We start from the raw sequence: 15,786 nt of genomic DNA on the forward strand, positions 1-15,786 counted from the left end.
GGAAATCTTGTGACTTGGAGAAGTAAAAAACAGAATGTTGTGGCCAGATCAAGTGCAGAATCCGAGTTCAGATCTATGGCGATGGGAGTTTGTGAGTTGTTATGGTTAAAGATAATCCTTGATGATTTGAAAATAAGATGGGAAGGACCTATGAGATTATATTGTGATAATAAATCAGCAATAAGTATAGCTCATAATCCAGTACAGCATGATCGCACTAAGCATATTGAGGTAGATAGACACTTCATTAAGGAGAAATTAGATAGTGGACTCATCTGTACGCCATTTGTATCTACAAAAGATCAGTAGGCCAATGTTTTAACAAAAGGACTGCCAAACAATGTGTTTCAACACCTGATAAGCAAGCTAGGAATGGAAGATATCCATTCACCAGCTTGAGAGGGAGTGTTGAATGATAGAGGATTTCCAGGAAGATATTTTCTATATCAAGATCTGATCCTCTAAGTTTTAGAGATAATTGTTGTAATCTAGAATATCAAATTCTGATTCTTTTTTTATTTTATTTTGTATAATCCCAAACTTTATGGGATTTAGATGATTTTGTTTCTAACCTCTTCTTGTATATAAAACCATGTATATGACATTCAAAAACATGAATGAAATTATTCAAGTTTCTTACTCTTTCCACAGTAATGGATACTCCTTTTGTTATATAATGTTCCGACATTTGATAATGATGAGTACAAACTTGATCTGTTCCCATTACATATATGTTTTTCTCTGTTACTTCACATCTGAAGCAGGAACAATAACCGAACCATAACTCACCATGAGAAATAGTGTTGGAAGTCGTGCCTTTCTAAAGTATTTTTCTTCCTATCAATCCAATTCAGTATGTCCTGCAAAAACGATGAATACACGAATAGATGGAAAGCTCTATATGCTGTCAGCAGAACTTAAAATTTGCAGTAGTTACCTGTACCATTTCTACCAAAGGTTGGTAAGTCATAGTATCAGATAGTGTGAGTTGCTCCAGTTCCATCTGCAACTCTTCCAGAAAACAAGAACTGTGAGAGATGAACTAAAATAAAAATGTAAGAAAGTCTTCTTTCAATTTGGCCCTAAATAAAAAGATTAAGCAAGGGCATGGAGAAAAGCTAGTCCATGCTTACGAAGAAAAGTATCCTCCTCAACATCCACACTACCAGCATCACGAGAAATGTCCTCTATATTGCTGCAGATAGACACCAACCAAAACAAATAAACGAAAAACTAGTCAAGACAATGATATGTATATACTTCATTTTGATTATGGAATACATACAGTTTTCCATTCTTCTGATGAATCATTACTACTTTATCTGATATGCAATACGTGTTTAAGCATTCTGTCTCGAAATAATTCTCTTATTTCACTTCCTGTTGAATAAAACAATCAGTTACTAGCAATTTTTAACAGTTGTTTTCATTATTTTTAATTGGAAAGAAATTTTACTGAAGCACTTCTTCAAGAACTTCTCAATATCTGAACTTTATTTCAAAAGATGAAACGGTATTAAGTACAGTTTCAACTCTGAAAAATTGATCAAATTGAAAATAATTGATAAGCAAAATAGATATATCGATTTGGATCAGACAGAGTATTGGTTATTGTCTGATGTTCAAAACAGCCATTTCCTAGACCTAAAGATGAATTAATATATTTCATAGCAGGCAAAACTGTGCATTTGTAGCTCAGCTATTTTGTAAAAAAAAAAAATCATCTTTTTTTTACAAAACTCCTTGTGCATATTTTAATATGTATAATTAAATTTTCCATTATTTTCTACACAAACAAGCCACCAGGGAAAACAAGTGTCACAAGTGGTTTATATCTATACATACTGGGCTTCATCGAGAATAATGATGGCCCCTGTTATATCTACTTCCATTGCTCTCCTAACAACTGGATCGATGATATAGCTGTATGGACAGAACACTAATTCCGCATGATCAGCCATGGAACGCGCTGCAAAGTATGAGCAGCCTGAAAATTGTAGAATAGCCTGCTGATGAGTTCACTCCTTTCATAGAAAATAATGGGAAACACACAGACTTTGTCACCTTTAACAATTCGCCCAACTTTAACAAGATCTTCAATATCATGAGCCTCGTGGCACCCTCCTTTCTGAAGGGATGGATGACCTTTGACTTTATGAGAATTTCTATTCAGAAATTAGATTAAAATCTCAATTTTTAATCAAGAGAAGAATAGACAATAGAAACATCCGAAAGCCAACTAACTAACTTGAATTCTGAGCATCCAGCTTCTTGATCCTTTACTAATAACTTGCTGCAGTTTCAGCCATAACATTATAACATTGGACGAAAGAGATAGGAAAGCAGATTTTATGAATATATGGAAAATCACCATTTCTCATCAATGTTGTCTTCACCTCGTACGTTCATATTTGTACAGTAGTGTCTTCGTGAAGCCTGAAAGAAGATAAATAGTAAGCAAACAACAAGTGCAATATCAGGCTGAAAGAAACATAGAAGCATAAAGATCCAAAATCCCTAATGAAGATGCTATATCCCACATTTTCACACGTTAAAGCGTGTCACGATTTAGTCAACATAAACTTGGAGATCAAGACTATTCTCAAGTTCACGAGTGTATAAAACCATGCATAGCACATGTTGTAAGGTTTAGAAGTTAAATGAATCGAAGAAACTAAGTTTCGTCGGAAATCGGCAAGTTGGGAATGTTATAACCCGTAATTTTGGGGTGAGACTAGGGTGCTTAACATGATAAGAAGGTGATGCTATGAGATTTTAGTCGTATGATAGCCGTGTGTTAAGTTTTGAAGTCAAGCGACTTACAAAAGTCGATAAAAGTTGTCGCAAGCACGTTCATAATTTTACTGACAATTTGGGTCTAATGTTACTGAGCTTTTCTCTCAATGTACTTGGATTTACGAGGTGATCCACCCACCAAATTGAAGATCTACAAGTCTAGTTTCCAACGCATTAAACCGTTCGTCGATACGACATCAAAGTAAAGAGATATTCGCGATTTCGCGAGACTGCACAGTCAGTCCCTATGGGACCCACATAGGCGGTGGAAACTTATCCTTTTGTTATAAAAACAGTTCTCTCTCATTTTTCGACCAGAGCACACCCCATATCTCTCTAAAGGCTCTCTAAAAGCTCTCAAAGGTTTAAGGGTGATTTCTAAGGTAAGCCACCTATATGTAACATCAAGAACCCCGTAAGGGTAGCGGAAAGCGCTTCTATGATGTTGTGATGACAGAAAGGGTTGTTGTGAGCTAAGAGGAACCTGGATTAAGAGTTGTAGTTGCTGCATAAGGTAAGTATACTATCTCCTTGCTTGTTCTTAAGCTTTTACAAGTGGTGGTGAGGTTGTTTGAAGCAAAATACTACAAGATAGCATTGAAATAGCCAAAGATATGGCTACTATTTTGTTGGGCTGTTTTGAGGTGATAAGTATGATTTGTGATGGCTGAAAATTAGGAATATAACATGATTATGTTGTGGCTGCTATTGTTAAAATTAGTCATGTATCAATTAAGTGAAATGAAGAAGAAAACGTGTAAAAACTATGAATTGAAAGTGAAGGTGGAAGTATGTTTGAGGTGTTTGTGCGTGTGTACTATTTTGGAAGGGTTTTAAGCTAAATTTCGACCGGTTCTTGATGTAGTAGCTTGGGTGTGTTATTGTTGATGTTGTTCTTATTGTTCTGACGCTGGTTTGAGTTGGGTGGAAGTGGAATTTTATAGGGGAAATGTTGTCCGATTTTCTATAGGTAACCTACTAGCTTAGAAACATGTTTGGAAGTCTTTCCATAGCATTAACTACAAGTTTTACTGTCTTAATGTAGACTGAAGTCTTCAGAAAGATATACGTTGAGTCGTTAAGTAAACAACAAAGGTGTGTTAAGGCTCACTCTTTCTTTCTTTTGGCATGATCTACAAAGAACGTAACCATAACGCCGTTACTTCAAAAGGAACTCTATTCTCAAGATTAAAGCTTGTGAACCTCATTGTTTCATATTGATATAGTTCACGACTCCTATTATTCTTTGTTGGGATCATTTCCCGCCTTGATAGCCTTTGAACCTGATGTCTTCTTATGATCTTGGTTGACTCTCGAACAATTGATACAGACACAGTTACATAACGATAATCAAAGGATAACAACCTTGAGCCACTCTGATTAGATCCATAAGGCCCTTCAGAGTTATTGCTTGCATTGCACTTATATATATGTACCTATTTTCTCACCGAGCCACCCTATAGTCGGCCGGGTATGGCACTTATATGTGCACACTGCTGCAGCTAGTTTTGACATTACCAAGTCCTATTAAGGCCAGGTATAACCGAGTCCTCTTCGAGGCCGGGTACATTGTGATATGACATGAGACATTACCGAGTGTTATTAAGGTCAGGTATAACCAAGTCCTCTTCGAGGCCAGGTACGCTATGTTATGACATGATTCGCCCCCGGAGTGGCTTGATACTATATTATATGGCCCCGTTGAGTAGCTTGATTTTTACAGACATGCATATATATATATATATATATACACACATATGACAATGCATGCCCTCAGAGGCTTTTTATGAGTTTCAGGTTGTCTTTTGTACACTTCCTTCACATTCCATATGTCATATGTGTTACCTGCCTTATATATTCTGTACATCCTTCGTACTGACGACCCCTTGTTGGGGCGATGCGCTTCATGCCCGTATGTACATATAGAGATTCTGGGGCGCTGTGTTTCATGCCCGCGGGTACAGATAGAGATTCAGACGATACCTCGCAGTAGGTGACTCGACTCAGCTGAAGGTTGTCGCGCTCCCTTCTTACGGAGCTGTTTAGTGAGCTGATAGATATGGTGGTTGTGTGTATATACATAGTTGGATATGTCGGGGTCCTGTCCCGACCAGATATTGATGTACTCTTTAGAGGCTTGTAGACACTAGTATTGTATATAGTAGTCTTGTGTGGCTCTGTCGGCCTTCTTACTGGACATATTGAGTTTATATTGGCATTGTCGGCATTGTTGTATATATAAGTATGTTGGACCTTTTTTGCATGCAGGTGGTTGTGTCCTTTAATCAGGTAATCACTCGTCAGATGCCTCGTCGTCCCAAGTATGGTTGAGTATATTACAGATATCAAGATTGGTAAGCTCGAGCCTTAGGCACCAAGTGCCGGCCACACCCCAAGGTTGGGGGTGTGATAGAAGAACTGGCTAGTTTTCTCAAACATGTATAGTTCTCGGTAGGGGTGTACATAGGTTGGGTTAGTTCGGATTTTACAATTACCAAATCAAACCAATTGTGTCGGGTTATTAAATTTAAAAACCAAACCAAATGAATAAAACTCGGGTTTTTCGCTCTCGGGTTTTCGGGCTATTCGGGTTTTTTCTTGGTAAATCATCGTAGAACGAAACATATAAATTGTGCTCAAAATATTTCTTTAATCCTAGTAAGATACAACTATATAAAGTATTTTACAAGAAAATAATACAAAATATGAGAAGTGTCATGGCATTATCCTAATATCCTAATGTCACAAAGTAAGTTGCGCTATATATCTTGAAGATGCGAATGGAAAACGAATTACTGTAAGTTGTAACTATATTCATAATAAGAAAAATAGAACTTTACATCAAACTAAATTTTTTTAATATATCGTTAATATGGTATTAACGACATGTAAACTGTTTGGAGTTCATACAGTGATACTTGAAATCAAATGATTAAGTCCGATGTAAAATTAATTCTTGTGAAATAAACACATATTTGTAAATTACTGCTGTCATTGAAATTATAGTAAACTACTACTTATGCTATGACAATTGTAGTAGTCCTTTTCTGATATTTCAAAGATATCGGTAAGCTCAACAATTCGTAAAATACTTCTGTCTTTAAATGTGCAGTAGTAAATTACCTTCGTATCATAACGATATTTTCATACTAGCAGTAAAATAATATTACACTTGTAATAAATGAGGTAATTTACTACCGCACATTTAATGACAAAAGTTTGTTACGAATTGTTGAGCTTACAGATATTTTTAACTAATCAGTAGAAAACTTTTGACCAAGATCACAATGTCGTTTCCTCTTCCAAGACAGAAATGTCAATCACACTTTTCCTTCCAAGAAAATCATCTATTCGAAAATTACTGCCGTCAGTATAATCTTACTTATACATCTATAGTAGTCATTTATTGATATATCTGTCTTCTCTTCTTCCAAGATAGAAATGTCAATCACACTCTTCCTTCCAAGAAAAATAATGATGTCAGTAACAGTTTCGTAATTACCTGTAATGATATGTAACAACACCAACTCGTAAGTTACTGCCGTGATTACAAGTATTGTAAAATATTACTTCTGCTATATGAGTGGTGCATTTGCGTTAAATGGCTTAAACATAACAGAATAATACGATGACTCATACTCAAATATAATAATATTAGGTTCTGCATGGCCTTAAAATAAATTTATTTGTTCAAGTACATAATATGAATTCCATCTTATTCCTTACTGGAACTCAAATTGAAAAATACGAAAATCAAAAAACGACTCCATATTATTAAATTTAATTATCATACGAATACTTAATTGGATGGTTATCGTTTAAGCCCAACTACATGTTTTTCTAAAAAAGAAATAAAATAATTATCATAAAATTAAGGTGGAAATTAATATAAGTTAGTTATCATAGTAATAAGTTACTAAGATCTTCCAATACATCGTAAGCCCAACAATGTGTTTCTAAAAAGAAATAAAATAAGTTACTAAAATCTGCCGTGTAAATGAGGAAATCCATATTTCATCCCACACTGACCCCTGAAAACGAATAGAGCTTCATTAAATTAAAAGAAGCCACCTGCTTGTGCAAAGTTGGCATTTTTAGAGGCCTCGGGGCGTTGGGGTTCAGATTACTATGCAGCGGAGCATATCCCGTAAGTCATAGTAAGTCGTGGCTTGCCAGAGCTCGGAAAATGATAAACTTATTCCACTTCCATCTTAAATCGTTGTCAACTTTATTGTTTTGGCCAAAATACATATTTTTTTGCTCATACTAAAACTCTACCACCCTCAAGGCCCCAACCACACACCCCACGCCCACAGCCAACCTCTAGTTTCCCTACCCCTACTCCCCTCCATACCCGCCAACAATCTAAATCCCCACCCCCTAAACCTGCCCACATGTACCCCTTAATCCAAAGTTGGCAACTTTAGATGCGTTGGGGTTCAGATTACTATGCAGCAGAGCAAATCTCATAAGTCATAGTAAGTCGTGATTTGCCAGAGCTCGGAAACTGATAAACTGATTCCGCTTCCATCTTAAATCGCTGCCTACTTTATTGTTTTGGCCAGAATACATAGTTTTTTGCTCATACTAAAACTCTACCACCCTTAAGGCCCCAACCACACACCCCATGGCCCACGCCCACAGCCAACCTCTAGTTTCCCTACCCCTACTCCCCTCCATACCCCCCACCAATCTAACTCCCCACCCCCTACACCTTACTCACATGCACCATTTAATCCTTAATCCATAGCTATTAATCCTTTATGATAATCATTTTATTTCTTTTTAGAAACACATGTAGTTGGGCTTACGATGTATTGGCAGATTTTAATAACTTATTTTATTTCTTTTTAGAAATACATGCAGTTAGGCTTACGATGTAGTGGCAGATCTTAGTAACTTATTACTATGATAGCTAACTTATACTGAAACCGTTACTAACGTATTTACGCAGTAGTTTATGACGTGTAAATGAGGAGATCCATATTTCATCCAACACCGACCCCTGAAAACGAATAAGGCTTCCTTAAATTAAAAGAAGCCACCTGCTTGTGCAAAGTTGGCAACTTCAGATGCATTGGGGCGTTGGGGTTCAGATTACTATGCAGGGGAGCAAATCCCGTAAGTCATAGTAAGTCGTGGCTTGCCACAACTCGAAAACTGATAAACTTATTCCACTTCCATCTTAAATCGTTGCCAACTTTATTGTTTTGGCTAGAATACATATTTTTTTGCTCATACTAAAACTCTACCACCTCCAAGGCCCCAACCACACATCTCACGGCCACAGCCAACCTCAAGTTTCCTACCCCTACTCCCCTCCATACCCGCCACCAATTTAACTCCCACCCCCTACCCTACCCACATGCCCCCTTTAATCCAAAGTTGACAACTTCAGATGCGTTGGGGTTCAGATTACTATACAGCGAAGCAAATCCTGTAAGTCATAGTAAGTCGTGGCTTGCCAGAGCTTGGAAACTGATAAACTAATTCCGCTTCCATCTTAAATCGTTGCCAATTTTATTGTTTTGGCCAGAATACATAGTTTTTTGTGCATACTAAAACTCTACCACCCCCAATGCCCCAACCACACACCCCATGGCCCACGCCCACAGCCAACCTCTAGTTTCCCTGCCCCTACTCCCCTTCATACCCCCCACCAATCTAACTCCCTACCCCTACACCCTACCCACATGCACCCCTTAATCCTTATTCCCCCCCCAACACACACATAGTGTTTGCCTAAATATATATTTTTTAAAATAATACTTTTTATTCTACTAATCAAACACTAGCCAAACATGGGAAAATAAGTGATAGTACTACTCATTTTCAAGGAAAAATTGTCCTTTATACCAAACACAACCTAAAAGTAAGAATATTTTGTTTTATTGGTAGTAACATAAAAGACGATATTACTATCATTTGTGATGACATCTACACTAGGTTCTTACGACATGAAACCTTAAGCAATTTATTACGATCTTCAGTAGTAATTTACTACTTAATTTCCGGGACTAATTACACTACAGGTTGTATAATAATTTACGACATAGGGCCTGTTGAATTCAATAGACTATCTTATGTTCAAGTTTTGAGCAAATAAAATTGTTATGAGTGTGTGTGGTAACTGTAACATTAGTTTACGATATGTTAGCAGCCGAATTATTACTACAGAAAATTACGACATAGGGCCTGATGATTTCAATGAGCAATAACACATTAATTTACGACACTTTTGCATTTGAAATTCACTTAGCAATTTACTATTAACTTCAGTAACATATTAATACACATGACAAATATAACCTGTCGTACGTTACTGCTGGAATAACCATAAGTAGTAGTAAACGCATTAATTAATGCACTATCACATTAATTAAGTAATTTAATTTGTACAATACACCATTTTTTCCCCACAAATAATTGGCTTTTTAAGATACACCCACCCCTTTTATCTCTAAAAGCCTTACTTGACCATAGATACAATCATCAAATTCCATTCTTGGTATAAATATCCTCGCATTATCTCTAATTTATTTTTATTATTTAATATTTTAACTCTTTATTTTATCAATTAAACTTCAGTTATATGGCCTTATCCACATCATGAACTTTCTTTTATTGTACTTAAAAAACTTTCTCACATCAAATTGGAATAAGTTTTATCCTTCTTTTTTTATGATTAAAAAAATGAACTTTCTTTTATCGTACTTAAAAAACTTTCTCATATCAAATTGGAATAAATTTTATCCTTCTTTTTTTATGATTAAAAAATTGATTTTTCTCTATTTGTTCCTTATTTTCCTACTATATTATTCAATACTTAATGTTATTACATTAGCTGTTTAAATAACAATAATAATCCAGTTAATAATGATGATACTTCTGTGGACTAATAAATTCCAAATACAAAATAATAATCATTGTAAGTTCCAAAGCCTTGCATATTTTGTTCGAGCTCTTGGTCACCTTTATCATAGGTGACAACGGCAGCTTTTGAGACTACAACATTTAGACAACTCTGCTTTGGATTGTGGAAAGAAAAAAAAAAAGAACATGTAGCATATACATAGTCTCAGGTAGGGGTGTACATAAGTCGGGTTAGTTCGGATTTTACAATTACCAAATCAAACCAATTATGTCTGGTTATTAAATTTAAAAACCAAATCAATAAAACTCGGGTTTTCTCAGATTTTTGGGTTATTCGGGTTTTTTCGGGGTTTTTCCCAGTAAAATCTTCGTAGAACAAAACATATAAATTGTGCTCAAAATATTTCTTTAATCCTAGTAAGATACAACTATATAAAGTATTTTACAAGAAAATAATACAAAATATGAGATGTCTCATCGCATTATCCTAAAATATTCAACAATAAAGACAATAAAATTATGTAATATAAATATTGCTAATTAAAAAGTCATAATAAAATAAACATAATCTAAAAGTATTAAGTCATGCTAAAATAAGTAGACTAATAAGGGAGTATTAATTACATGAAAACGTTAAAGAAAAAATAAAAATAGGTTATGCATTTTTATCAAAATTATTGCAAAACAAAAAATAGATATTCAATACATTCCCGTTTGTAGTATTGAATTGAATGCCTTTTGTTAGCATTAATATTGATTTGATTTTGGTTTGGGCTTTTGTTAACATTATTTGATTTACTAATGTTAATGGCTATAAAACTTATTGGAACATTCAAAAGTTCTAAGTCCAACCTTGAAATAATACCTTAAAGTAAAATTATGAAAAAATTTAAGAAATATTTATAAATTACATCACAATAAGTATATTTATTTATTAAATATATCTAAAAAATTTATATGTAATGTCTTGTTGATTTGGTTTCGGTTTCACTTTATTTAGCTAAAACCAAACCAAACCAATTATGGTTAGGTTTTTTTCCAATACCAAACCATAGTCGGTATTTTTTCTCGGTTTGACTCGGATTATCGGGTTGGTGCAGTTTGTCGGTTTCCTTTGTACACCCCTAGTTTTCGGGATTCCCTCTTTTGTAGGAGACTAAGGATTTAACAATTGGCAAGTAGAAAGACATTTTCAACAGAATAGGGAGGAGGTAGCTTTAAATCATTTTATTCTGTAAACTACAAATTTTTTGATAAGGTAATAAATTTTATTGACAAATTTTGGGCGTAAAAGCAGTATATAAGAGGTATATCAAAAAGTAAAGTCCTACACAAAATATGATTCTCTACGAATAACAACCCAACCTTCTATACAAAGACAAAAAGGAACTTCATGGGTGCATCAAAAAGACATAAGGGATAAAAGACTATTTTTCAATTGTACAAAATTCATCTCTATCTCTTCAAAAGCTCCCTTATTTCTTTCGCTCCGAAGAACCCACATAAGTGCCAAAGGAGCCACATCCCAAGCCCTATGTCTCCTCTTCTTTCTACCACGATTCCAGTTGAACATGACATCTTTCACAGTTTCTAGCATCACCCACGAGACGCCAAACAAAATCAATATTACCCACCATAACCTCGAAGCGACTTGGCCATACAGAAGAAGATAATCGACGTCCTTACATGAACCCTTGCACATGAATCACCAACTGGTGTATGTTGCCTTACTCTTTCTCAAGTTCTCAGCAGTCAAGACAACCCCGAAATAGCTAACCAAGCAAAGAAACATGCTTTTCTCAGCATATTTGGACTCCAAATCGATCTATGCACCGCAAAAAAGTTTCACTTTTCGTGTATTTCAATTGTGGATAACATAACTTGGGGACCCAACTAGGAATCCTTCAGTGGCAACATCTCTTACAGGGTGGGAGATGGAAGGAGAATCAGCTTTTGGAATCATAGGTGGTGTGGAGAGGATACTTTGAGGGTCTCCTTTCACCACGTCTTCAAAGTTTCAAACCAGAAGGAATTGATGGTCCAACAGATTCGTAAGGAGCATGAAAGGGGGTAATATGGGACCTCTCATTTAGAAGGAACATGCAAGATTGGGAGATTGCGGGGCTCCAAGATTTATTGACACTGCTATATGGGCAAGACAGGCCCCAACCATCTTGAGATTCTTGGAGATGGGGTTTGCGTGGCGATGATCTGTTCACTATAAAGTCCTTTTACTAAAGTATGTTTGTGAGAGAGGAGGTCTCTTTTCCATACTCCTCGATCTGGATTCCTAAAGCACCCACGAAGGTGTGCTTTTTTGCATGGTTAGCGGCAAGGGGAGTGATTTTGATTGCTGAGAATCTGCGGAAGAGAGGAATTACACTTGTGAGTTGGTTCTATATGTGTAAAAGTTCAAGGGAAGAAGTTGATCATCTTTTGTTACATTGCCCTGTGTCCTCGGCTTTGTGGAGGGCGATCTAGAACCTTTTTGGTGTTCAATGGGTGATGCCAAGCACTGTAAAGGAAATGTTATATAATTGGGCCGGTCTCCATAGAAGAAGAAAGCAAAAGGCGTGGAAAGTCTCCCCGTTAGCTCTCATGTGGATAGTTTGGGGGGAGAGAAATAGGAGAGTTTTTGAGGGGATTGAGTCTCCTTTTTCATATCTTAAGAATAGTCTTTTATCTTTGATCGCTTTTTGGTGCACTCATATAGCCCCTATTTGTATAGAATATTGGGCATCTTTTATAGAGAATCATGTTCTGATATAAATTCTCTACTTTTTGGTATACTTCCTATATACGGGAGCTCTCTCCCGTTTGATTAATACAATTTACCTTATCAAAAAAAAAATTGGGGACCCAACATTAGGATAAAACAAGGATAGGTCTATCTCTAATATCATCACAAGAAAAATGGACCTTGAACCTAACTCAATCAAAACGCTAGCTTAAGTGTTAAGGGATTGAGCATTTCTTAGAACCATATAAAGAGACTACAATTCATTCCTACAACCAATATGGGACACTTTAACAATGTCAATCATGTTGTCATTCAACATGTACAAATTGTCTCATTAAAATTGAGCATCTTATCTTCCATTTGCTATTTATTGTTTCATAAAACAAGAGTATGGATACTATCAGAGTAGCTAAAACATGTTTATTACTGCCTTTGTCCAAAAAGACCACCACCTCAAAACATAATGGAAAATGTAGACAAAACTCCTAAATGGGTTACTTTGTACTCGTAGAGAAAATTTTGAGGAATGAAAGAAAGAAAGATAAAGGGACATTCTGAAACTTCTTAGCAACATATTCTTCACCCAAAAGGAAATTGCAAGTGAAAGGAGCCTTAAAAGTTGCAGTTTCTAGCCTCCTGCATATGCAACTTTGTTCATTTTCTTTATTTTTTTTCAATTACCAATGAAGAAATCATTCTCTCATGATATGACCGCATATATTAGCAATAGGTAGGAATATACAAGAAAAGTTTTTAGCAAGTGTAATTCCTAAGTCACGTATGCATATACACATGTGTGTATCTGTCTGCATCTATATACATGTAGGGAGTAATAACCTAATTCCATTAGATTCATTATACACTTTATGATAGCCATGGGCATATTTTCTTTCTTTGTTACTGACCGAGATATTATCTGCAGCCGACCCTTAGGATCAGTGAGCCTTCATATCTACCCTTTTCCAATTATATACCAAGCTTAGTTAGTATGGCGTAAGGCTCGAACCTGTGACTTGAATCACAAGTCTCTCAACCTTTGCCACTTGAACTAAGCACTAGGGACTAATGATAGCCATGGGAATTTAGGTATAACCATAAACATGATTACAAGGAAACTAAGATTGGAAAAGAATATAATAGCTTACTAAAAGGAAAAAAGGAAACCCACCAGCACAGCCATTTGCACCCGATAACTTGTCTTTCTGTATTCCCGAATCACTTGAGCAATTTGTGCATGTGTCCTCCTAAGAATATCATCCAAAGTGCAGAGAGAGTCACAATGGTCCGAATATACTAAATTACAGATTCAGGCATATGAAATTATAATGTGGGTAATGCCAAGGACATTAGAAGACTGAGTATTTATACCTAGTAGTACACAAACTGAAGACTGAGTATTTCTAATGTCCTTGGCATTACCCACATTATAATTTCATATGCCTGAATCTGTAATTTCAAAGATGCTTTACAGATAAACACATAGTAGTACACAAACTGAAGACTGAGTATTTATACCTAGCTCCTTTTGGTGCGAGCAAAACATAATATATGGTTTGAAGGTTCTTATCCTCCTTGGAGACATAATGGTCTGTGAAGCTTTTGAATCACCTACTTGGTCCTAGTGTGTATGTGTGTGTGGGTGATGGAGAATTACATTTGAAAAGAAGAAGAAAAAGATGACCTGATTTTCAATACACAAATTCTGCCAATTACTTTCCCTAGAGTTTGCTGCTTCTAGAATGATTTAACTGCCCACGCTAAAGCCTTGGTTCATCGTGAATGGCCTTCTAAGCCTCTAAGGGTTCAATTTTACATAGGGTCCAGATATTGATCCAAAAAAAGCTGTGGAAAAAAAAATCTTACGTGGCATAAAAGATTTTAGGCGCCACATTTTTCTTCTTGTTCTCCCCATTAGTTGCAGCCGATGATGTTGTATCCGGGTTCCCTGCAGAGGCAAAAAAATTGAATGTTGAATCAGCATCTGCCTTCGAGCACTTGAATTGTTGTTTATCTTACAAGTCAGTAATAACGGAATGAAATTAAGTACCTGAGGGCTGCGTTTCAGGAATAAAACCGCCGCCATGACCAATAGGATCGGCAACGGCTTGAGGATCGGGTTTGGAGTGGGTGAGATGAGAAGAAAAATTAAGATTCTTAGACTTGAATTTTTGTTGCCAAGCAAGAGCTGAGCAAAGCAGGGACAGCGACTTTCCAGTACCGGTGGGAGACTCGAGCAGCGCGTGAGAGCGACCCTCCCTATGTGCTCGATCAAGTGTCGCAATGACTCGATTCATGAAAGCGAGCTGTGTACCGTAGGGTTGGTATGGGAACTCCACCGGAATGCCGCCAATATGCACCACATGTTTTGAGGATTTAGGGTTTTGAGTCGCCGACGGCGGTGGTGCTGGCTTATAATTCTTCATTCCTGCAATGGAGACGGCTTCTGCGATGTCGAACTAATTGTGGATTCGTGTAATTTGTGAGATTTTTTGGCTTTGGCGGGAAAGAGGTTTTTTCATTTTCATTGTGGCGGGGACTTCCTGAGTACTCTTCTCTTCTTTCGCTTAGCACGTAAATGACAATTATAAAATGAGCCCAAATTTTTTGTTGCATTTTTCTGGCTGAAGTGCACAAATAGCCCCTTTTGAGACCAATGTTTATTTTTTTGCCATGTTTTAAAAGTCTACAAATATAACTCATGAGCTACATAAGTAAAAAAGGATGGAAAAGTTAGCTATCACTTTTGGATAAATTTTAAATCATGGTCTAAAATATTTTTCATAGTTCTTTTACAACTTTAGACCGTCGGGTCTAAAGTTTTAAATGAACTTCTATAAAAAAATTATTCGAACAACTTTAGACCTTGGTAGTAAATGTTTTTGTAAGTACTTCAATTTCTTCTATAACTAACGACCATGGGTTCAAAAGTTCCCTGATTACCTGTGTGATTGGTTTTACTTTCTTTTATTTTCTTTTTTTTAACTTAATTTACCCTAGCTTTCACGATGAATTTATTCTCTAAAGTTAAAATTATCTTTGTCTCTCAAGCACACATCTCTGGTTAGTAAACTTTTTGGAAATGATCCCAAAACATGAAAAACAACTAAAGTATGTGTTTATTTCTCGAATCAACCCAATCTATCTTTGTAAATAAAAACAACGGAAACATATATGAAGTCAACTTTTCATCATATGCTAAGCTACACAGATTAGGAAGAAGGAGAAGGAGAGAGAAGCGATGAAAGAAGTTATGTGTCGCTGAGTCTTTGTATGTAAAGGTTTTTACAACAAGAACAAAATATAAATATGGTTTCAAAGAGAAAATTTTGTGCATTTTCCTGGCGACATTATGTTGGATGGACCTTTTTTAAAATTGA

General features: G+C 36.0%; 1 protein-coding gene across 1 annotated transcript in view; it reads right to left on the bottom strand.

Moving 5' to 3' along the window:
• Nucleotides 1-15,006, bottom strand: part of LOC107816608 (uncharacterized) — a 33,341-nt gene extending 18,335 nt beyond the window's left edge. The window contains exons 1-10 of the mRNA XM_016642339.2: nucleotides 14,457-15,006; nucleotides 14,273-14,354; nucleotides 13,578-13,653; nucleotides 2,372-2,436; nucleotides 2,249-2,293; nucleotides 2,065-2,165; nucleotides 1,846-1,987; nucleotides 1,134-1,195; nucleotides 938-1,011; nucleotides 790-860 (exon numbers count right to left, since the gene is read on the bottom strand). Coding sequence (XP_016497825.2) covers nucleotides 790-860; nucleotides 938-1,011; nucleotides 1,134-1,195; nucleotides 1,846-1,987; nucleotides 2,065-2,165; nucleotides 2,249-2,293; nucleotides 2,372-2,436; nucleotides 13,578-13,653; nucleotides 14,273-14,354; nucleotides 14,457-14,832 — 1,094 coding nt within the window. The 5' untranslated portion in view covers nucleotides 14,833-15,006. The remainder of the gene's footprint in view (nucleotides 1-789; nucleotides 861-937; nucleotides 1,012-1,133; nucleotides 1,196-1,845; nucleotides 1,988-2,064; nucleotides 2,166-2,248; nucleotides 2,294-2,371; nucleotides 2,437-13,577; nucleotides 13,654-14,272; nucleotides 14,355-14,456) is intronic.
• Between the last annotated feature and the right edge of the window lie 780 nt (nucleotides 15,007-15,786).

This window comes from Nicotiana tabacum, chromosome 1, assembly GCF_000715075.1.
Source record: "Nicotiana tabacum cultivar K326 chromosome 1, ASM71507v2, whole genome shotgun sequence".
In the NCBI taxonomy this organism is placed as follows: domain Eukaryota; kingdom Viridiplantae; phylum Streptophyta; class Magnoliopsida; order Solanales; family Solanaceae; genus Nicotiana; species Nicotiana tabacum.